The sequence below is a fragment of the Anastrepha obliqua genome, chromosome 2 (genome assembly GCF_027943255.1).
Source record: "Anastrepha obliqua isolate idAnaObli1 chromosome 2, idAnaObli1_1.0, whole genome shotgun sequence".
NCBI classification, from domain to species: domain Eukaryota; kingdom Metazoa; phylum Arthropoda; class Insecta; order Diptera; family Tephritidae; genus Anastrepha; species Anastrepha obliqua.
Genome location: NC_072893.1, coordinates 113,534,689 through 113,558,912, shown reverse-complemented (window position 1 = coordinate 113,558,912; position 24,224 = coordinate 113,534,689). Strand labels below are relative to the sequence as shown.

The 24,224-nt window shown below is 36.6% G+C and overlaps 2 protein-coding genes across 2 annotated transcripts in view; one reads left to right on the top strand and one right to left on the bottom strand.

The window, feature by feature from the left end:
* Positions 1–24,224, top strand: part of LOC129239458 (mucin-2) — a 57,059-nt gene that overhangs the window by 16,972 nt on the left and 15,863 nt on the right. The gene's annotated exons all lie outside the window — the stretch shown is intronic.
* On the bottom strand, positions 18,847–20,022 carry LOC129239459 (uncharacterized). The gene has a single exon (XM_054874960.1). The coding sequence runs from the start codon at positions 19,886–19,888 to the stop codon at positions 19,010–19,012; it is 879 nt and encodes a 292-aa protein (XP_054730935.1). The 5' UTR covers positions 19,889–20,022; the 3' UTR covers positions 18,847–19,009.

The window sequence follows — 24,224 nt, the reverse complement described above, 5'->3', positions numbered from 1 at the left end:
ATTGCTTCACGTAAATGACGCATAACGCTCAAATAATATTCCTTATTAACAGTTTGGCCAGGTGGAAGGAATTCATAGTGCACCACACCACGAAAATCGAAAAAAATTGTCATCATGACCTTTATTTTTGAACGACTTTGACTTTTTCAGTCTGGCCTCGTCTTTAGCACGATATTCGCTTGATTGGTCGGTTATTTCAGGGTCATAAGCATAAATCCAGGTCTTATATCCCGTAATGATGCATTTGAGCTTGTCCTGATAGTCTGAAAGCATTGTTTCACACACATCAACGCGACGACTTTTTTACAAGAAATTGAGAGTTTTCGGTACCAAACGAGATTTGACTTTTCGTAGGCCCAAATGGTCTTTCAAAATAGTTTTCACAGATCCTTCTGATATTCCGATCATATCAGTAAGGTCTTTAACAGTCAACCGACGATTTTTGAGCACTAACTCCTTCACTTTATTGACGTGTTGGTCATCTGTTGACGTCGATGGTCGTCCGGAGCGCTCCAAGTCATTAGCACGTTCTCGACCCTCTTTGAAGTCTTTGTACCACTTATAAACATTTTTCTGCGACATGGTCGAATCACCAAATGCCTTCTGCAACATGCTAAACATTTCCGCAGCCGAAATTTCATTCCGCAAACAAAATTTGACGGCACTTCTCTGCTCAATCAAATCAGAGATTGTAAAAATCGAAAAATGCACTCTTGGTCGTTTGGTAAACACAAGCGTAAATATATTACTGATAATGACATTCACATGAAAGTTGGCCCAGATGTTATTAACAGTGCTGCCAACTCATGAAAAAAATAACTAGAGCGAAATTTTAATCCCGCGAAGTTTGACTTTTTGCTACTTTTTATCCAGAGTAGTATTTAGTTTTTTCTGCATTTATTATCAGCTCAGCTAGATGTATTCTTTCCTCCAGCTTTGTGAACGCAGCCTGCAGCTCATTTCTAGTTTTTGCCATTATAAGTAGATCATAGGCATGTCCACACATTTGGAATGGTTTGTTGTAGATGCTTCCATTCGGGTTTATTTCGTTTAGTATTGCATGTAGCACCAGGTTAAATATCAGTGTTGAGAGGCTATCTCATTGTTTAATTCCTGTGGCAATAGAAAACGTTTCCGTACATTTTCCTTGCACTATAACTTTTGCTGTCATATTTGTAAGGGTCATAATAACTTTGATCTTAATATACTTTGTTGGTATGCCTATAGACGGCAACAAGTATTTTATTTTACTTCGGTCTGTGCTATCAAATGCATGCAGAAAATCGATAAGACAGTGAATATCAATGACGTATTCATATTGTTTTTCAAAGGTTTGCAAGATTATGAAGTCCTGGTTGAACGGCGACCAGTTGACTCTAAAGTCTGTTTGGTAATCATCTAAAGGCTGGTTAAATTTCAAGGGCCGATGTTGAATGTGAACCACTCCTAAACGTCAACGACACCGTTGGACTTCTTTCTTTGGGGTTATTTGAAAGAAAATGTGTACGTCGATAAGTCAGCAACAATTCAGGAACTAAAGGATGGAATAATGCGACACATTAACGGCATAGAACCTCAATTATGCCTCAGCGTCATCGAAAATTTGGACCATCGGATGGAGGTGTGCCACCGAGGCCGCGACGACCATTTGGCCGATATTTTGTTCTATACATAATTGAGCCATACCAATATTACCATAATAAAGAGAAATAACAATAATTTCCTAAAAAAATTTTATTTTATTTAAAATCAAAACCGGCTCTTAAAACTTAACCACCTTTTAGTATTTCTTCAGCATATTGGCTCAGCCTTAAATATAGTATGCATATTTGTGAAGACCTTGTACCTTGAGTTCAGTAGCGATATGCCTCTGTAATTTCGGCAGTTTGCTTTGTCGCCTTTTTTATGTATCGGAACAATAATGCTTGTCAACCATTCTGTAGGTAAGGTGTTGGTAGGTTGGGCAGATATTTGGCCAACTCTATTCCACCATATTTTAGTAATTCAGCCGATATCCCATCATCGCCGCTACTTTTATAATTTTTCAGTTTGTTTATGGCGGTTTTTATTTCCTCAAAATTGGGTCTGCTTATATTCACCTCAGCAGTCTGCAATTTTGGTGTTTCTCCTTCTTCTCTTTGTACATTAAGAGTTTCATTGAAATATAATAATAATGAATAATTTGCTGTTTATCACTTAGTGTTTCTCCGCTTTTGTTTTTGACAACATTTGTCCGTGGGTAAAAGGATTTAGACTGTTGTTTAATGGTTTGATACATTTTTTTATTTTTAATTCTTAAAATCAATTTCGATTTGCTCTATTTGTCTTTTCAAGAAGTCTTTTTTCTATCTCTTAATAACATTTTTCGCTACTTTTCCTTTTTCTTGGTACTCAAGTAAGTTTTGTCTAGTGCCTCTTTCTTCCGTTCATTAGCTATTCCACATTCGATGTCATACCACTCCTTCTGCTTTTTTTGTTTGACGCCTATATTTTCTTCTGCAGCTCGTACCTTCTACTCAAATATGAACGAGACGGTATGGACGGTCAAAAAGTTATCAAGGCGAATTCAGATGGTTTGGAGCCAATTACCACCACAACTTGCGAAGAGATTAACACAAAATAAGATGTGAGCCATTATTGCTAACGGTGGCGACTATATACTTGTGCTCAAATATGAACGAGACGGTATCAATAAAACGGTCCGCGGATGACATATGGCAAAAATAATTTTTTTGTTTTTTGGTAGGACTGTTATAAGCTTATATGGCATATTTCAGCGTGATATGTCACATAGTTTGTTTTCTGTGCTACTGTAAACAAGTCAAGCTCGAGTGTGTTCTTCGAATTCTCTTTTATGACTTTGCCTTATGTCATCCGCGGACCGTTTTATTGATACCGTCTCGTTCATATTTGAGTAGAAGGTATAATGGTATCTCTTATCGTGTGCCAGACTTGTTCAACTTCTGTTTCACCATGCGTACTGGTGAGCTTATTATTATACATTGCTCTAATTCGAGTTTCTTCATTTTCAATTATTTTTGCTACATTCCACATATGCATTTTGGTATTGCTATTGTTGTTGTTTGTGATTCTTTGTCGTCATTTGCCTATGACTAGATAATGGTTAGAGTCACAGCATGCTCCCCTTTGTGGTCTTATGCCTATAAGTGGGGCGGCGTGTCTCTTGTCCTCAAAAATATGGACAGTTTGGCTTGCTCTTCTTTGGCCGAGGATTTGCCATGTCTGTTGGTGTAATCTCTCATGGTCAAATGCTGTTTTTCCTATCCACATATTATTCGACGCTGCTAAGCTGCACAGTCGTACACCGTTGTCGTCTGATATTTCATGCAGAGAGAATTTTCCTGCAACAACTTCGCTAATGTGTTGCTCTTTCCAACTTTTGCACTGTAGTCACCTGCTATTAGGAGTTGAACAGGGTTGCTTTTTCTACTGCGTAGTTCTTCTAGCTGGTCATAAAATTCCGCCTTGATGTTCTCTTCAATATCTTCGGTGTAGAAACAGAGCGTCGATTTTCGTAATAAAATTGAACGATTTGTAAACGTTGTTTTGGCGCAAGTCTTTCCATGATAAAATTTTAATGAATACTGAAAAAAATTATGTATTTAGTTTAACGGTAGTCACGCGTGATCTGTTAAGAACCCCTTTTGGAAAATGTATCTTTAATCTGATCGCCCTTTATATAGCAGAAAATGGTATGATCACATCTCTCTATGGGCTCGCAAGATAGCATCGATATCACTCAGCGAATTCAAGTGCCTTATAATACTTCACAAAATCAAAGCCTCTCAAGAGCATCCGCATCTCAAAAATCGTCTTCAAATTAGGAAATAGTCCCAATTACAACAGCTTTTGCATTTGAAATTTACTTCGGTAATATCTGAACGTAATTTTTTCGTCTATACTGCCCGCCTATGGAACAGACCGCCCCTTAAGCTCAAGGCTACTAAAGACGCATTGCACTTTAAGTGGCTAGGGGTAGTCAGAGGCCCGAAAAATTATGATTTTTAAAATTGCTGCTTTAGAGGCTTCAAAAATCGATTTTTTCGTGGATTTTTTTTTTTTGGGAAGGAAAGAAATATTCGATTGAAACGAAACTTTCAGGTTTTATTGTTATAGGTATATTTCAACAGTCATCTCAAATTTTTTCATTGAAATATATGTCATATTATGCCTGGTAAAAGCATTTTGCCGAGGCGCCTCGAGTGTGCATGTGTCGTGCGGCGGGAAAGATTCAGGTCGCAATTTTCATCTGAAACCAAAAACTCCAAACAATTTTATTTAAGAATAGTATAGCTTCTAGTTAAAATAAGAAAAATAAACAAAAAGTGAGAAATTCAAATTCACCATCTTGGCTCCTTGGCACCACAAGATCTACTCAGATTTCTTCGGAGATTGGGTAGATTTAAAGAAAATTAAAAGGGAATCCAAGTGTAGTACAATGGACTCAATTAATGTCTGAGTGCTGCACTTGCTAGTTGTCCTGAAAAAAAAAGAGAAATTCAACAATTTTTCGCTAATTAAAAAAAAACATTGTTTTGGAAAAACAAATCCACTTTAGACTGTTTAAAAAGTGGGTTAATCATAACTTTCTTAAGGTTTTTTAGGTTCAACTAGAAGAGAATTTAGTTCCGAATACAATCAATGTGATCTCGTTTCGATAGGACGTTTAACTTCTTCCCTATCTTTCCCGCCAATTAGAAAAAATCGTAAAAATAAAAACCGAGAAATCGCATTTCGAGCGATCCGCCCGCTCGTATGCCTGCTCGATGCTTGCCCACAATTTCTTCTGTAACTCCGAAAGTATTTTGAATTTGATTCTGAAATTTTGAGAACATGTTCTTGAATAGCTTGGGAAGACATTTATGCAAAAAAAAAATCGATTTTTTGAAGCATCTAAAGCAGGCTCTCCCCTTAATTCCTTTATTTTGCAAAAATAAAAGCATTGCATTAATACATCATGTTTCGACTTGACTTTAGCAAAATTAAAAAAAAAATTACAATAATAATTTTAAAAGTTATTGATGTTTGTGTGGAGCCCATTTCTCCAAAAGTCCCATGCGGTGATGCTCACAAGCCCTTGGGGATTCATCTAAAGTGAATCGGGCAAGAAAAATTAGTTTTATTAAAATAGCATTACTTAAATACTATGCACAGTAAGGGATAATTTGTACTATTTCATTATTAGTATCTACTCGACTTCGCTAAATGCTTGTATACTCTCCCTTTTTGTTCAAATCTTACCACTCATGAATAATATAATTTAGTTTAAGTTTAATACATTTTAGATGTTAAGTTCAAATTGTATCAATTTTTAACTTTTTATGCATTATTTTGCATTACCATTAGTGTCTTATACTGAAATATAACCTAATATTTACCCTACGCCCAACCTTATGTAAGTTTGTACTAAATATTGAGACTTACGTAATCCCATAGAAAGTATAAATATGAATAACAACTTATTGCACTTGCCGGTACATGCGCATAAAAAAATTCCAAATTAGTTGCGACATCGCAAAGCATGCATATGTACGTATGTAGCCATATGTACTACAGCAAGTTTGTCGCTTAAGTCTTTAGTGTAGTGCATGGCCGAGACCTCGGTGATAATTGTAGTTGACTTTTGAACATTTTATTATATTTAAATACATGTATACATATACCTGAGTATGAGTAGGTAATTTCTCGAATGCTGGATATGTGCGTTTGTGTGTGTGATCTTACATACTCACTTAAATAAGTGGATGGAGATTCACATTAATTTTTTAGTCGCTACTCATATGCTCCCAAATAATTGCGTGTGTGCGCACAAAAATTCGCTTATAACTTTTATGCAATTGTCGCAAAGCACGCAGTCGTAAACACTTCACCGTAATTTAAGTTATTTAATACAGTTTGAAGTGCACAAAAAGCAAAAAAAGGCAAAAATGCGCGCCGGCAACAGTAGCATAACTAAGAAAAAAATTCAAATGAAAATTAAATAATTTTCGAAAATTACATCAACGAACGAGCGCAAGTAGCAGAAGCACAAAAACAACAAGAAAAATAACAACAAGAAAAACATCCACAAATCAGCCAACAACACCACGGCTGCTATTGCGTTGATTCCTGGCGAGGCATTCAAACGTTGCTTCAAGCATTAAATGAGGCACAATGCCTACGTGCATGCACACACACACACCCATAGAAATGACTACTATGTAAAATGCATGAATAAAAGCGATAAATGTTAGTTTGTATTCTTCGTTGTATGTTGCATGTGCGAATGCTTACACTTTGTATGAATTTTCGTTATGCCAGTGCGCTGTTTCCCAAGCTCGGCGCACGTTTTATTGCCTGCAACTGAATTTTTGCCTTTTTCTTGTTGTGGTTAACGGTGTTGCAGCTTTGCAGCCACTACTCGGACGTGCATTGTGCAGCATTGCCACGTGTAGGTAGTCACGAATAGCCTCTATGCAATGGCACGTGCCTTGCGCCTTTCAAGTTTTTGCAGACCTACTATATCAGCTCGGCATCTATGCGATGCAGTATTTGAATGCCTGACTCTTGTTTTTTGTATAATTTTTCTGCCTTCTTTTGTCTGCCCTCATAATAGTAGTATCATAGTTTTTGGTAAAGTTGCATGACGTGTGAGCAGCTATTTGTGTGTTTTCTTCAGCAGTTAATTTTATTGCTTCTTTGAAGGCTTTCAGTAAAGAGTGTAAAGATTTTTACTTAATTTTTTTTAAATCAATTGACTTTTATGTAGTTAGGTTAGGCTGGCTTGGGTTAAAATAGGCTAGGTTAAGTTATATTATATGAGGTTAGTTCAGTTCAGATTTAGTAGTAATTCTTTATTTATTTATAAATATTTCATCTTACATTTCAATAATTTTTACAATAATTCGTTTAAATATATAAACACATAAAGAAAGAAATAATAAATTTGTGGCAATAACAATGTTGTCTGTCACAACTCAAAAATTAATCAAAAATTGAACTCTGCAATAAGAAAATTTCTATAGCGTAAGGCTGAGTATATAAAGCAAGTTAGTCATTTCCAATTATGGCCATTAAGTATATCTATTACTTCTGCTTCATTTAGCTTCGCTGCGTTTAGGTATTTTATTCTGATCTCCTTCAGTACCGGACATCTTCCTTAGAAGTGCTGCATATTTTCTTCCTCGTTTAAATTGCAGAGGGTGCATATTTTCTGAGCATTTCCATACGTAGTTGCATTTAGCTTCAGTAAACCACATCTTGCTTTGAAAATTGTCGTAATATCAGCTAGCCGCATATCTTCTTTAATATATGATTCCCCTTTTGAGTAGTCTAAATGTTTATAAATTCGCTTCGCGCTTGACTGTGATTTTTGCCTTGCCATGTTGATATCTTTTATTTTCATTTCGGTAAGAAGTTGCACACAGCGATCTTGCCAGTCTATAGAGGTGATGTTTTCTTCAAACTTCAGACCGAACTCCATTCCCATGTCGTTTAGATGTTTAAGCCAAAACACATTTTTATTTACCTCATCGAATAAGGCATATCCCCAAACTTGCGCTGCGTAGGTTTGGATCGCTCTGCATACCGCTTGGAACAGCTTCCATTTTGATTTTAATGAAATGAATGGCTTCGCTAAAAAATCGTTCCATGTGCAATTAATACTAGCTTTTGCTGAAGTATTTCTGGCTTCTAAGTGCTTGCCGAATGCCATTTTGGGTGTGAGAATGACACCAAGATATTTATATTCGGCCACCAATTTAATTTCTTTACCTTGGTACCACCATTTTTCAGCCTGGAAAAGTCGTCCACCTCTTCTAAAGACCATCATCTCCGATTTATTTGGGTTTACTTCCATATTCCATTCAACGCAGTATTTCTCCAGGTTATTAATCATGGATTGCATGACTTTAGGGTTATCCGCTAGGAGAACAATATCATCGGCATAAAGGAGAAGACGTATATTCATGCCCTCAACCAATAGTCCACCTTCTAAATAGTCGTGCAAATCGTTTAGATATAAAATGAACAATAATGGCGACAACAGACATCCTTGTTTTACACCAGTGCAGGTATCAAAATAGTCGGATACTTCTTCAGTTCAGATTAGATTAGTATAGAAATATAATTCCGGATTCTAGTCCTCCCGAGCCGTCAACTGATTGCTCTTTAAATCACTTTTTATCGGCGCACTACTATTTTTTCGTCCTCAAAACGGAGTCAAAGTAGTAGGACAAAAAAAATTATAATAATTTTCTTACAGATTTAGAAGGGTTGTAGGCTTAGTCCCCTAAAACAAAGCTACATGCTCGGGATTTGGAACAGTCCTTTGAAATCTAGGCTCAGATTTAAAAAAATAAAAATAAAAAAAAATTTTCATAGGCTGAAGGTGGCACAAGGTGGCGCAAAATTAATCACCCTATCGGAACATTTATAATTTTTGCAAATGGTATCGTATGTCAATCATATTTGACACTTGTGAACTATACTGCTGTGGTAACAGACAATCAATAGGTTGCATAAAGATCAAAATAAAAACTTCCATCACTCAAAATAATTTTCTGTTTTATTTATTAACTAGCTGTACTCGGCGCGCGTTACTACGCCAAGAAGTAAAATAAATTAAAAAAAAATAACTTTAAAGAAAAAGCAGTACACAAATATTCAATTCATTCTAAACCATTTTATTGATTTTGTTTATTTTGAAAAAAATTGTGGCATTACAAACTTTAGTTTCAATTCGATGTTTATTGAAGTGCTGTGGGATACACAATATTTCTTGTTTTTCCATCTGGTGTGTAGAAGAATAAATCAGAAGGTTCTCCGACACGTGAGCAAGCCACATAGAGTCCATGAAAAGCATGGATTCTCCAAATTTAATCTCCACACTTGTAACGGTTGTCCTTATGCTTTGTTAATAGTCAAGGTAAAAGCGAGTCGCACCTTCAACTGTAAACGTTTGAATTCGAATGGCATATCTCTCGGGATCATTGGGATACTTGGCAACAGTACGTCTTCACATTTGAATTTTCCAGTCAAAATTGCTGCCTCGATAACATTGTTCATCATTTTCGTGACTGAGAGTCTGGTTTTATTGCAAAGTCGTGGATTTATGTTTCGAAGAAGAATGATGGGTACGCCAATTTTCAATGTAAAAACGTGCGGCGGAATGCCTGGCAATTCAAGCGAATTCAAGAATTCAGTTGGATGGTTGACAACCTCGTCTTGATTCTCCACAGTATCGATGGACTTACATATATGTTGTCGTTTCACTGGGTATTCCATGCTGAATGTTGAAGTTGACGGTATTGACATCGATGTTTTTGGCTGCTAATATAGCACGCGTACTGAGCCACTGATGGTTTTCGTAATTTTGTGCAATGTTTGGAAAAACTTTTTGCACCAATTCGTCGATGCTTTCTGTGATCTTACAGAAGTTTGCTGGGAGAATGACACATTGTGTAGATTCATCAATTTCTATTCTCCCATTCTCCCATTTCCAATATCCAATAATTGCTTTGCAAAATTTCCAGGCGATGCATCCCGTTGTAGTTGTACACGCATGTTAGTTTTCAAAGTCAATTTCTGTAAATGACGCCATAGAACTGATGATTTAAGACATCCATTATGTTCATCAGCGGGTGTTGAATGTGGTATAATGGGCAGTGTTTGTCGAAAATCACCTGACAATAAAATGATTGCGCCACCGAAGATCCTTCTGTTTTCTCGCAAATCTCACAGTGTACGATCAAGCGCTCCCAATGCTTTCTTGTGAGACATTGCACATTCATCCCATATGATAATTTCACACATTTAGAGTAATTTTCCCATTCCAGAGATTTTGCTGATGTTGCATGTTGGTGTCCAGTGGTTTGCAAATTCAACGGCAGTTTCAATGCTGAGTGCGCTGTTCGGCCACCATCCAAAAGTGTTGCCGCAATTACAGATGATGCAATAGTCAGTGCAATATTATTTTGTGATCGTATGGTTGCCAAAATTAGTGAAAGTGGAAAAGTCTTGCCTGTACCACCGGGCGCATCTATGAAAAACAGTCCACCGCTTTGTTCTGTGATTGTACGCATAATTCTGTCAAACGCAATGCGTTGTTCTGGAATCAACTGCGGAAGATTTGTTGTAATGAATGTCCCCAGTTCGTCAGAATCATAGTGTGTTTCTCGTTGTAAATCTTGATCGTGAAGGTTGTTTGCAGGTCGGCTTGAAGCAGGCATTCCCAGTTGCACGAGTGCCTTGTTAGCGATTGTCAAACATATGTCTTCAATCAAAATCTATGTTATATCTATGAATATGTCATATATATATATATAATTGGCGCGTACACCCGTTTTGGGTGTTTGGCCGAGCTCCTCCTCCTATTTGTGGTGAGCGTCTTGATGTTGTTCCACAAATTGAAGGACCTCCAGTTTCAAGCCGACTCCGAATGGCAGATATTTTTATTCTGTTTAAAAATACATGGTCATACTAATTTTTATGGCAATCGGTTGAATGGGGCAGAAGTTGCTACTCTGCAGCGCCACCTGGTGGCGAGTAACATCAATGAGCATATTCTACAAACCTTCTCCGTGGAAAAATACATGTATATACCAATTTTTATACTAATCGGTCCAGTAGTTTTTGTGTTCATCGATGACACACAGACAAACATTCATTTTTATATATCAAGAAAAAGCTATTCAAAAACAAATTGGATGACTAACTTTGCTCCACTTAACCTGCAATTTCATATTTATATGGTTTATACGGTGACTGCAGTCCGCGAAATAAATATAGCATCTCAGCATTTGGCAGGCTTTGGCTATTAATTAATTTATTTTTTAATTTGAATAATTTTTTTTAATAAGAATATGGCACTTTGTGTAATTATTACCATATGAATTCAAGTTTCAAACTTTCTATAAGACTTGTAAAAATTTGAAAACTTTCTTCAAATTTTTTAATCCGAAATTAAAGAAAAAATTGGGTATGCAGTTTTATAGCCCATTACATTTCGAGTCATTCAATAGAAGTTACGAGTCACATGGCCGTCGAGGCTTACATAGTCCATTTGAGCAGTTCAACTTTTGACAACTTTTAGCAATAAATCTGGCTGTATGTTGTTAATGGTCGTTTGAATATTGGCTTCCAATTCTTCAATAGTTGCTGATTTGTCAGCATACACCGACGACTTAACATATCCCCATAAAAAGTAACCCAGAGGCGTTAAATCGAACGAACCAGGGAGCCAGTTCTGCAACCAGTTAACCAGTAAAGTTATGAGTCAGAAATGAACTTTATCACCAAATGTAATTCTTCGATCAAATGAGTTGAATAAACAAAAATGCGACGGAAATGATAGATGCTTTCCATTTCAATTCAACCGGGCTATTCGGGTCATGTTCTTCGATTTCGATGTAACTCATATATGTTGCTCTCTGGTCAAAATAATGAAACACGTATTTTTTGTTCGCCCGAAAAAAATTTTTTTTTCAAGATTTATCGGCAATTTTGTTTTTCGTCTCAAAATCTATTTTTTTAATTATATAAGAAACATTTTTTTTGAAATGCTCATAACTGATTTTAATGATTCTGGGTTCAAAATGATGACGATCATATTGCTCATATTTTGCAAGAAACAAAAAGTGCGACACAGGCTTTTTACTCAAAAATTAATTACTCAAAAACAACTCATTTTAGCTACTGGGCATTCAGCTCAATTGAAATTTGAGGTGTCTTCTTGATTTGGAAAAAGTTAAAAAAAAAAAATATTGAATTTCGAAAAAATTTCGAATTATTTTTTGTTTTTTTGCAAAATAAAAAATTTTCAACTACTTTTTTGCAATTGTTTCTACATGAAGTCGCTCATGCAAGTAATGACGATCATTTTGACCTCAGAATCAATAAATTCGGTTCATTTTTGAACATTAAAAAAAAAAAAATTCTTCTAGGTATAATTTAAAAAAAAACGATTTTGAGCCGAAAAACAAATCTTGAAAAAAAAAAATTTCAGGCGAACAAAAAATACATGTCTCATTATTTTGACCAGAGAGCAACATATATGAGTTACATCGAAATCGAAGAACATGTCCCGAATAGCCCGGTTGAGTTGAAATGGAAAGCACCGATAATCTTTCATCAACTGTTTCTATGAGCAATTTATCTCTAAACCAGCTTCGATTGAGGCATTCCAGGCCAACATTTGAAAAGGGCTATCTTTAAAAAATAAATGTCATGAATGGTTCTTCACAAAAATAATAAAGATTATTCAATCAATTCATAGCGGCCTCGGTAGTCTAGCGTAAGTGCACTAGCCTGCCATCCCAGAGGTTGTGGGTTCGAGTCCCACGTAAAGCACAGTCCTCGCACTTTTCCAAACTTACCTACTTTCCTAGTTTCTCTAAAAAAAATTAATTCCTCAACCTCATCCTTCCAATCCTTACTTCCGCACAAAAATTCAGCGTATTACTTGCATTGTGGCTGCTAACACAAGCAAAAAAAATAAAGAAAAAGACACAGTTACACATTGCATTAGTATCGCCAGCAAGAGGTAATAGCGCAGACACACCAAATTTAGCGAAATCCTCAACCATCTGTGTGATCCTTCTGCCAGAAAAATTTGACACACAGATGGCGCTTCAAGAAGTAGGAAGGCGTTGTTCCTAAGCAACGTCAGGTGGGCATTCCCATTACTTAGGACTGGTAGCGGCAGGCTAATCACGTACCCTGTCAGAAAGCAAATAGATTAACGAAACCAACGCAAGACTGAGTCTTGTCGAGGCCCTATGCTACCGTGTGGAGTGAGCAAGGAAAAAAATCAATTTGACCATTCGTTGTTTTACTTCAATTTAAAATCTGATACCTCTAAACTGATCACCCTTTAAATAAGTAAAGATGACAGAAAAAAATCATGGGAAGTATACTAGCTGAGTCGGGTAGTCATATGAATGCTTAACTCATCGTTTCAGAGGAAGGATTATTAAGTTTGTACAACAACATTAGCTTTAGCCGCTTCCAAATCGATAAAAAATTTCTTTCTGCTAAACATAGATTTAAAATATTTGTATGTAAACTAGTACTAGTCAGTTCAATAGCTTGTTGGGTATCCCGTCAGAAGCATGAGACTGATTATTCTCATGTTTGTTTGAGTCTTCGTCGCTGGTTACTTCCTCAAATGAATGCAGGATTCTTTTTAAAGTAGTTTTTGTTGTTATTGGTTTCCTATTATTAATATATTATTGTTGTTTTTGTTATTATTCTTGTTAATGTTGATACAGCATAAATAGTAATACATGTAGGGGGAATGCTGCTGGAATGATAGTCATTGGCCGGATACAAATCAGCGTGGTTCCGGTAAATGAGAATGGCAATGGTGGGAAGGTTTAAAAAGGGCAAAAATTAATCTTTCTATGTGCTATAGCTTCCTTGTATCTTCATTTTTCCTCTTTCTCTCCTTTTTTTCTTAAATTGTATCAGAATTAACGCTTCTCAATTACCCATCCAAGTGATTTCACTTTTTTGAGGGCAACTATCAAAGCCTATGCCTCAATACTCTTGGCATTGCACACCTTGACGTGTTTCAAGATAAATTTTATGTGCATACATACACACATATCTAACTAATTATCCAATTAGTTTCACCTCTCGCTCGCTCCTCTCTTGAGCGCATTTGCTGACCAATATTGCCCAGTTGTTTTACCTATTTCATCCACTGGCATTGAATGCGTTCTCATTCGGCACTAATTTCTGACATTTGCTTGTTTTTCTATATTTTTCCCCAACAGTTTTTTTACTTCAGTGGCAAGCATTCCATTTTGATTTAGCTACTGTTAAAGGTCAACGAAATACTTGGCAAATTAAACTGATTCGAAAAACGGCTGATTGTTTTGTTAGCGTAAAAAAACCCGCATGACAACAATTTAAGTGCAAACAGCGTGTTTTTTGGTATTTTTTTGTATTATTTTTAGCTACATATTTGTTAGTTATAAATTTTTAATTACATTTATGCAGATATTTTTCGATTTTGCATGAATTTTTAATCAGTTTCTTCGCATCCGTCGCTATTTTTGATGCAAGGCGCTATAAACAAAAATTAATTAATATTTTGAAATACGAAATGTAAGCAATTCCGCAATTTTCTGCAATAAATTAATATTAAATATTGTTGTTGCTTGTGTGTGTTTTTTTTTTCAATTTGAAAATAGACGAAATATTTAAAATGTTTATTTTTTGCTTCAAATTTCTTTTCCTTACCCTAGTCACATATCGATTGCAAAGCCCATACAAGGTGCCGTAGTATTGAAATAGCCAGCAAGGTACCTTGAGATTCAATGGATATCACTGGCATAGAGAGTTTCACAAGTACCGTATTTATACACTGCGTTAAATAATATAACTGAGACTAACAAGGACTTATTGACAACTCGCGACAATTTATTATTTTTCATTTTTTTTAATAACTCTTTTACGGTAATATATAGGGTGGGCCATGTAAAATTTTGAAGATTGAATATTGTCATTTATGAATGAAAAATAATATCGTTCAAATGACTGCCATGACTGGCTTTACAGTAGGCCATTCGATCAACCCAATTTTTAAGCACATTTTCGATTGTTTGGGCTCCAATTTCATGAATGGCAATATCGATTTCGTGTTTAAAGCATCGTCGTAATCGTCTCTGGATGGTTCGCATAGCATTTGTCCTTAACGGCTCCCCACAAAAACTAGTCCCACGGGGTTAAATCACAGCTCCGAGGCGGCCAATTTATATCGGAATTTCGGCTGATTATTCTTTCGGTTTTCAAAAACGGTAGCCAAAAGTTGGAGTGTAACTTTGGCAGTGTGACAAGTTGCACCGTCTTGTTGAAACCAAATGTCGTCCATGTCATCCTCTTAAATTTTTGGAAACAAAAACTCGTTGAGCATGTCACGGTAACGCTCGTCATTTACTGTAAGCGCGGCTCCTCGCTCATTTTCGAAAAAAAATGGTCCGATGATGCCACCAGACCAAAAACCGCACCAAACTGTGACTCGTTGTGGATGCATTTGCTTCCCTACAGTAACGTGTGGATTTTCTGAGCCACAAATCCGACAATTTTGCTTATTGACGTAGCCACCGATGTGAAAATCAGAAAAGAAGAAGCAGACTCACCACTTTGGAAATAGGTTTTCAATATTTCCCAATTTTGTTCAAGCGTATAGCGTCCCATTTCGTAAATGTCAAAACTTTAAGTAAATTATGAACACATTTGACAAATCATTGTTCAGTTCAGTAGGAGCATGAAACACCAAATTATAGAAATGGTCACCCTCCAGGCAGGTAATGGTAAACCTCCGAGTGTATTTCTGCCATGAAATGCAAAATCAGTTTTTTTCCTTGTTCACTTCTCTCGGGAGCATAGGGCCTCGACAAGACAGTTGCATTGCGTTGGTTACGTTAATCTATTTGATTTCTGACAGGGTAGCAGATGAGCCTGCTGCTACCAGTTCTAAACTTAGGAACAACGCCTTCTTGCTGCTTGGAGCGCCATCTGTGTTTTACATTTTTTTGCCAGAAGGACCGCACAAATGGTTGAGGACCGCGCTAAAGTTTATGTGTCTGCACTATTACCGCGGTTGCTCGCTTCCTCTTGCTGGCGCCACTGATGCAATGAGTAATTGTGCGAATTTCTTTGTTTTTGCTAATTTTCTAGCCACAATGCAAATAATGCGCTGACTATTGTGCGGGAGTGAAGATGGAAAGGATAAGTTTGGGTTTTTAGGATGGAGAATTATTAGAAAGAGTGGAAAGTAGGTCCATTTGGAAAAGTGTGGGGACCGTGCTTCACGTGGGATTCGAACCCACAACCTCTGGGATGACGAGCTAGACTACCGAGGTCGCCAGATCAGTTACAAAAGGCAAAAAATACGAAGAACGTTCTGGTACTGTCCGATCTACAGGACTTATTCAACAAGTGCAATCGGTCATTGGCTAGGACCCTTCAAAATCAATGAGAGCCTTTGCGAGGGAGCTTAATGTTTCTGGGGGTCTTATCAGTCGAGTTGTCATGGAAGATCTTCTACGTTATGCGCAGAATATAGTTAATGTCGGAGCGAGAACAGCGAGTAATCGGATCAAACCACCTTCTAAACAAAATTGAACACCTTAAACCGCCCGAGATGTTATAATTTTTTTCTGAGGAAAAAAATTTTGACGACGACTAAAACCCACCGCAGAAATGACCAGAATGATAGATAACTACATATGTTCCAATCTTACAAAGGCTGCTGTTGTCATGCACACTAAGTTTCCAGCCACTGTTATGGTTTCAGATGTTTTTACCAACAAGGATGAATCGAATGAATGCTGCTGCACATATCGAGGTTCTAGAGGCAGTAACCCTGGCTTGATAGTGTACACGGTGGCAGTCCACACATCTATTAGGAAGACTCTGCTCCTTCACTCAAAGCGATGACGACACAAGATTGGATGGCTGAAAGTTTCCATGACCTGATAACACCGAACTGATAGCCGCCAAGTGCGGGGCCCAGATGAGCGTGAAACCAGTAAGCATCCTTATAACATCATTTCTTCTCTGAAGGTTATAATTAATTCCGTTATGTTCAATATGAATAAGGAGCATTTGATACGTGAATGCGATTGGTTTCGGGCACGGATCGTGAAGGCTATTGCGGCTACTGGAAGTTTTATTGTATAATTTTATAGATATAAAATGTGTTAATGTTGTATAATAATCTCGTGAATCCACGCGATTTTTGAGCGACTTAAGATTACACTTTATTATAAAAAATTACAAATGACTATAGGTCCATGAACGCGAACAATCGAATAAGCGGTCACATATTTGGACTTTTTTTAATTTTTCCTCACGAAAATTGGCTTTCTGAGAGTCGAGTGCTTGAGGTTTATTAGTGTAAAATTTTCAATTAATATAGTCCCACCGGAAGAAGTCCAGAGCTGCCAAATCAGGCGATCGAGGAGATCAGTCGAAATCGCTGTTTTTGGAAATGAATCGCCGAAGGAACATTGCCTTGAGAAAATTCGTTATCAGTCGCACCGTGTGGCATATTGTGTCATTGTGCTGGTACCAATAATACTACAACTGATTTTCCTCGATGAATTGCTGCAAAAAGCCGGTGATCAAAACCGATATCGGTGATCATAAACCGATATCAGTCACTATTGACAGTTATTGCATGACACCTCGTAACCGGATAATGGACAGAAAATGTTCATAGTGGACACACCACTCCTAAATGTATGTTACAATTTGTGGACTAGATGTAAGGCTACAGTTGTAACACATTTTGAGTTTCCTACTCTACCCTATTTACGGGTAAAGAGGATGTGGGGTTCTAAAATAAGTGCTCAAAAATTTCGATGGGAAAAATACAGCAAATGGCTCTACTACAGCTCTGATCGCAAAGGCAGAAGAATATGGGCAGGAAGATATGATAAAGTTTAGGAACAGGCCAATCTCTCAATATCCATCTGAAGTAACTCCTACTGTTCTGGAAGCTTAGAAGGAGGTTTACGTCTGACGTGCTTAGAGGTGGTGCATCACTTCATCTCCACTAATTAAGTTGAGAGCTTAACTAGTAATACGGACTTGTCCGCGGAAAAATTGCTATTATTAGGTCTCTGTAAGGTATAGCCTCCATTTTGTTGATACCTATATGACCAGTACCATGGAAGCGATATATCACAGACCACTGATTTCAATTATATTTTTAGTACACTTTGCTTTAATGTTTGGGATGGAGCCCATGATTTTAGCCGCCTAAATGAAAGAGTCATGTTGTACGTGAGAAACTATGTGATATTCTTTTGCAAATTTCTGGGGCTCAAAGCTTGAATCGGATTTTGAGATGGCGTTTTTTTGGTGTCCCTGTCTAGCCACATGGCAAGCTTATTTTAAAAATGGGAAATAATGAACACAAATACAATTTTTGTTTTGTATTTTCTGGTTTGTGCGAAAGAGTAACCACCCTCTGGCTGGCTACACAGTCGCGCATCCTCTTAACCCAGTTTTCTTGGACCTTGGTTAAGGTTTCTGACACTATTATTCCTGAGATAATTAGCTCGATATTCGCCTTAAGAGCCTAAATCGTTAATAAATTATTCGCACCTCGCAAGAAAGCGTCTAACGGCGTCAAATCGAAGCTCCAAGGGGGTCAATTGACATTGCCGAGATGGCTGATAACACGGTTACCGAACTTTGCGCGCAAAAGATCAATTGTGGCGTGGGCTGTGTGGTTTGGCAAGCCATTCCGTTGAAAGTAAAGATTGTCCGAATCCATGTTTTCAACTTTCGGGCACAAAAAATTGTTCATAATTTGTCTTTAGCCCTCACTTCCCAGCAGGATTTTTAAAGAAAAATGGGCCAACTGCTCCAAAACTCGCAAGAAACTATTCGCCTTCTATTGGATTGACGTGATAACTGCTTAAACGATTTTGGTCGATTTTCATAAATCGTTGGCTTCTCAACGAGCATGTGTGGGCTTCCGATCCCTAAATGTGACAGTTCTGCTTGTTGTGAAGAAAATTTCTCCACGTTGCTCAAGCGTAAAGCGGTTCACTTCCTTCCACGAAGATAAGATATTGACTTTTCGTCGAGGCTTCCAGCGTAAAAGGTTATCGCTGTCAAAATAACATAATTAAATCAATATACTACATGGACCACCCTGTCCAAATAGCTCCGCAAAATAGTACTGTCTTAAATATATTCTCAATATATTCTATTACATATGAGTTCAGCTAAAAAATATCTAAAATAATTTACGATGAACTTAGTTTAGAAATATCTAAAATAGTAATATCATATGTTTAATATCGGAAAAGTGGCAACATTGCGTATTTGTCCACAGATACGGTTTATCGTTTATTTATACGCCTTGTTTACAATTCCATACTTTGGAAATTTGTTAAGGAAATTTTCAAAAATGACACTTTATTTTCACAGATTTTCTTTCCTCTATCGATCAGCTGTGTGGTTCCCAAATGACATTACGAATTTTCTACTTAACTGCTAGGTTAGTAACAGACTGCCTTTTGTTATCCATGTCCAGCCTTTTACTACTGGTATCCGCCTCCTCTTCCAGCTCTGAACGTTTCTCGTGCTTCAGCCGATCCTCTTCGTCGTATACATGCGGTGGCGGCAAGCGGTAGAAGGGCGTTATCGGCTCTATTTCACGCTCGTACAACACCATATACATTTCGTCAATATCGCGCAACGACTGAAATGCGCGCACACCCTGATTCTCCAACAGCGAATAGATGAGGTGAGAGAGCGCATGAAAACCGGCTGCCTCCGCTTCTAGCTGCTCCTCCAATGTAGTGCCAACAAAGGTGACATGCGGCATCAGCAAATGGCGTGCCACTTCAAAAATGGCATTGAAAAATTTCCGCATGAAGACAGCATCCGCTTTTAGCTCAGATCGCATATAATACTCGAATAGATGCAAGCTATTGCAATCGCGATCTGGATGTTCCTCATAGAACTTGAGCAAGTGCATGCGGCGCAGCAGCATAAATTCGCTGAAGAGTGTGGACGTGTCGAGCACCTGCAGCCATATGGTCCAGGAACGCCATTCTTTCGTCATCAATTTGACGAGCGCCACGCCGAATATCTCATTGGTCTTTTCGTCGATCACCATAATGCTGCATTCGTCGCGCAACACATGCATCACGTAACGCCGATAATACTCCTCCACATTGGGTAGTTCGTGAAGTTTTAGCTGTGCATAGAGACGGTTGGGCTTAAAGGAATTCTCCACCATATAATCACAAATGCGTGACAATGACTTTTGCGGTATATCACGAATTAAAACATTGCGTTGCTCATCGTCGAGCGTCACGTCTTTGTGCCTGTCCCAATAGATTTGCAGAGACATCATTTTGAAAAAACGAATTTAGATATTGTGAGCGGCTTGATTTTGTAGTTCAAATATTTGCAATTTTTACTTGAATTTTCCGATATGAAAATTAAAAATAACGAAAGAGTGCAAATTGTCAAAATTGAAAAGCGAGTAGTTTGTCAGAAAAAGTCAAATAAAACTATCTGGAATTTTTTTGAAACAAAATCAAAATAAAGATAACTTGTCAGTTGTGCAATGAGTTCTTAATTCCTAAAACACATTGGAAAATGGACAAACAAAAAGCATACTGAATTCCATAGAAGCCGTAGAAACTTTCTCAAAACATATCTCTTCCTAGCAGAGTGTAATATTTAGAACCATTCTCGAGGGAATCTATTCGTAGGGGTAGGGAAAAAATAATTTAAGTTATATTTTATAATAGGTGGCCCTCGTAGCCGGATGGGTTTATACGGGACTACCATTCGGAATTCTGAGAGAACGTAGGTTCGAATCTCGCTGAAAAACCAAAATGAAGAAAGAGTTTTTTCTAATAGCGGTAACTCCTCGGCAGTCAATGGCAAACCTCCGAGTGTTTTTCTGCCTTGAAAAAACTCCTCATAAAAAAATCTGCCGATCGGAGTCGGCTTGAAACTGGACGTCCCTTTATTTGTGGAACAACATCAAGACGCACACCACACGTAGGAGGAGGAGCTCGGCCAAACATCCAAAAAGGGTGTATGGGCCAATTAAATACATATACAAATAACAACAACACTTTAATTTTTTTGGAAAAGTCAGCTGATTTGTTGTTACCAAGGAATTTTTTTAGCGCCGGTTAGCACGAGAAAGAAACGACTGGCGCGTTTTGTTAACCTCGGCCAAAATCGCGTAAGCGGTTATCGCGCCAAACAAGAAGAAGGAAACTTTTTGTGACGTCAATAAAGGAGTTACTTGTTTTTCAACATCATTAAGATTAGAGGGAAACTATAAAATAGTATCTTAATATTTAGATCTACAAGAAAAATAACAATCAATGACTCAATTATTGGCACGGTCCACACCAAATGGTATAATTTAATTTTTCTTTGAACCAACTAAACCTCTCAATAATGGACAACTTCCGAGTGAAATTCTGTCAAGGAAAACTTACTTATAAAACAATTTTTTATGCAGGATACAAATCTAGAACCCTCCCTTGTAGAACAAAAATAGAGAATAAAAACTTGACTTAAGATGGAGAAGAAGCTCCGCTAAGCACATAGCAAAGCGTGTACAGTCAGCGTTAAAAGAAAATGTAGGTAACATATCGATAAGTTTTGACTTTATATTTGCTTATTTTGTAATTTTTATTATTTTTGCATAAAAATATAGTTTGTACTACACCAAAAACCATATAAATCAAAGTTGCAAACTTTGTGTAAAATCAAAATTAAAAATTCGATAAATTTTCATCGAAATTTAAAATTTTTTCCTAAGAAATTTCAGAAAAATTCCGGATATGCAATTTTATATATAATATATATATAATTTGCGCGTACACCCTTTTTGGCTGTTTGGCCGAGCTCCTTCTCCTATTTGTGGTGGGCGTCTTGATGTTGTTTTTATGAGGAAATGTTTTTTTTTATTAATTTTGGTTCCACCGAGATTAGAACCAACGTTCTCTCTGTGAACTCCGAATAGTAATCACTAGAGCTGTGATAGTCATGCAAATGCATGTTGCATGCATATTTTGCATGTTTCGTCCATAAAAGCATATTTCGATTTTAAATGCATGTTTGCATATTTTTTGAGTAATTTTAAGAAATTTAAATCATTCTTCTAACCAAAACATAAAGCAAAACAATTCGCAGCTAAACTTACGTTTCAAGAACAGATCTATAACATTTTATGCGCCCATCTGTTTCAAAATTTTTTTATTTGCTTTCTCCAATGAGGCGACAAATTTGGTTACAAAAATGGGACTCGAAAATTTCCACGAAATGAGTTTGGTGCAATTATTGGTTAATATGATTTCTGAAGAGAGTACAACGACAAGTGCTATGCGTCACTTGTGTTAGTATGAAATGCATAGTAAACGCAGTAAGTTACATCATATTCTTCTCAGTTATTGCATGGTATTTGAAGTAATCGGTTAATTGAAAATTGGGTTAACATGCCAACAGATAGAAAAGAAACGCCGGGTGAATTTATTGTGCGTATGAAACCAATTTCCCAATGATTTTCGTTAGGACAAATCAGATTTATTTTGTTCACATTGCAATTGTTTGGTTTTTGCGAAAAAAATATTTCAATTCAAACAGCACATTGATTCAGTGAAACACAAGGATGCTAAAGAAAGAAAAAACAGAATTCTGAACGTGAAATGAGCCAATTGTTAATATCAAATCATCAACAGAAACATGGGCCAAATCTTTCGGAATTCAATATGGATTTATGTAAAACATTAATCGTAGCCAACATTCCATTAAATAAAGTGAATCATCCGAGTGTAGTACAATTCATAGAAAAATACACTTCACAATTAGTTCCAGATCAAAGCCATTCGTCGTAATTATGTCCCACCGTTGTATGAAAAATCGATTGAAAAATTGCGTTTAAAAGCTGATGGAAAACATATTCGGGTTACTCTGGATGAAACAACGGATATTTGAAAAAGATCAGTTGCGAATTTTGTTTTTGGCATGTTGGATGATGAAAATGAACGCGGAAAATCTTATTTGTTGAACGTTAAAGAATTAGACAAATGCAACGCTAACACGGTTGCAACATTTTTTACTGAATCATTGTTACTTTTATGGCCTAAAGGTATGTAAGTCTTTATCTAAACGCCTTTTTTTGTGTTTCTTTTGTATTGAAGGAATTCAATATGAAAATGTTAATCTCGTTACTGCCGATGCTGTTGCATATATAATTTCGGCAATGAAGTCTCTTCAAGTTTTATTCTCAAAAATGCTGCACGTTATATGCTTTGCCCATGGATAGCATCGATTGGTAGAATTTATTCGTTCAGAGTTCCATGAAGTAAATTTGTTGATATCAAAAGTAAAGGCTACCTACGTCAAAGTACGTATTGCTATTTTTATCCATAGTTCAAATTCTTATATTGAAAAAAACCATTAAATTCCTTCACAGTCAGCAGCTCGTGATTACTATGCTGACAAATTTGATGCTTTAAAATCGGTTGTTGATTATTTAAATGATGCAGATTCGGAATGTATTCGAGATGCAAAAAAAGCGTTTAGAGGGTCCAATATTCGACAAGATTTGGCATTCATAAAAGCTAACTTCATGTTTATCGCAGACAAGATCAAAATATTAGAATCGAAAGAACTTGAATTGAAAAAGTGTATAGAGCTAGAAGTTCATTCTATCTTAGGCACAATGACCGACGACCGTTTTTTGAAGAAGTTGTTATCTCGGAATGTTGGATATAGTTCTTTGCTTGAAATTAATGATATTTTGAATGCAGATTCACGAGCTAGCGCTTCAAATGAATATATAACAACATTGACACCATGTGAAATAACATTTTTTAAATTTTCTGTTCCTACATCGGTGGAATTAGAACTTTCCTTCTCAACCTACAAGTCAATTTTAACTGAAAAACGGCGGTGTTTCTCGTTCGATAGTCTGAAACAACATCTTGTTTTGACTTGCAACAATGAATTACTATAAGTATCTGGCTAACTGAAATAAAAATGTTTACTAGCCTAGGAGAAAAAACTACCTTTTTTGCATTTTGGGTATTTTTCGAGAGATTTTCGAGTATTATTTTGGGCTTTTTTGCACGTTTTCATACATATTTTCGTGCATATTTTGTCTTTTTTTGCATTTTTTTGTGCATATTCCAGAGTTTTTCATGCATTTTTGCATGCATATTTTGGCCTTTTATTTTGCATGATTATCACAGCTCTAGTAATCACGGACCAACCCATTCGGCTCCGGTAGCCGCAATTGCAATTTTATAGATGATTTTATTCTGGCATAATAAAGTGAAAGTTTCAAGTAAGTAAAAAATCACACTGATTTTTGACAATTATTTCTTCGGACGGTGTTGGATGTTTTCTTCCATATAGAAAAATGTGGAGTAGGCGTTAAATGTAGGAGATGAAAAAGACCGCCACAGAAAAGATTTTTAAAAATCCGTCTGATTGTTGACTTACTTGAAACTTGCTTTTTACTATACCAAAATTTAATGGGCTATAAAATTGCATACTTGAAATTTTTTGAGAAATTCTAAGTAAAAAGTTTGAAATTTTATGAAAATTTACCGCATTTTTACAAATTTGGTACAAAGTTTGAAGGTTTGATTTATATAGTTTTTGCTGTAGTACAAACCGTCCTGTTATAAAAAATGATTGACATTAAAAAGTAA

What these genes read in the sequence shown, in the direction of transcription:
- LOC129239459 (XM_054874960.1), bottom strand. Translation starts at nt 19,888, where the DNA reads ATGATGTCTCTGCAAATCTATTGGGACAGGCACAAAGACGTGACGCTC.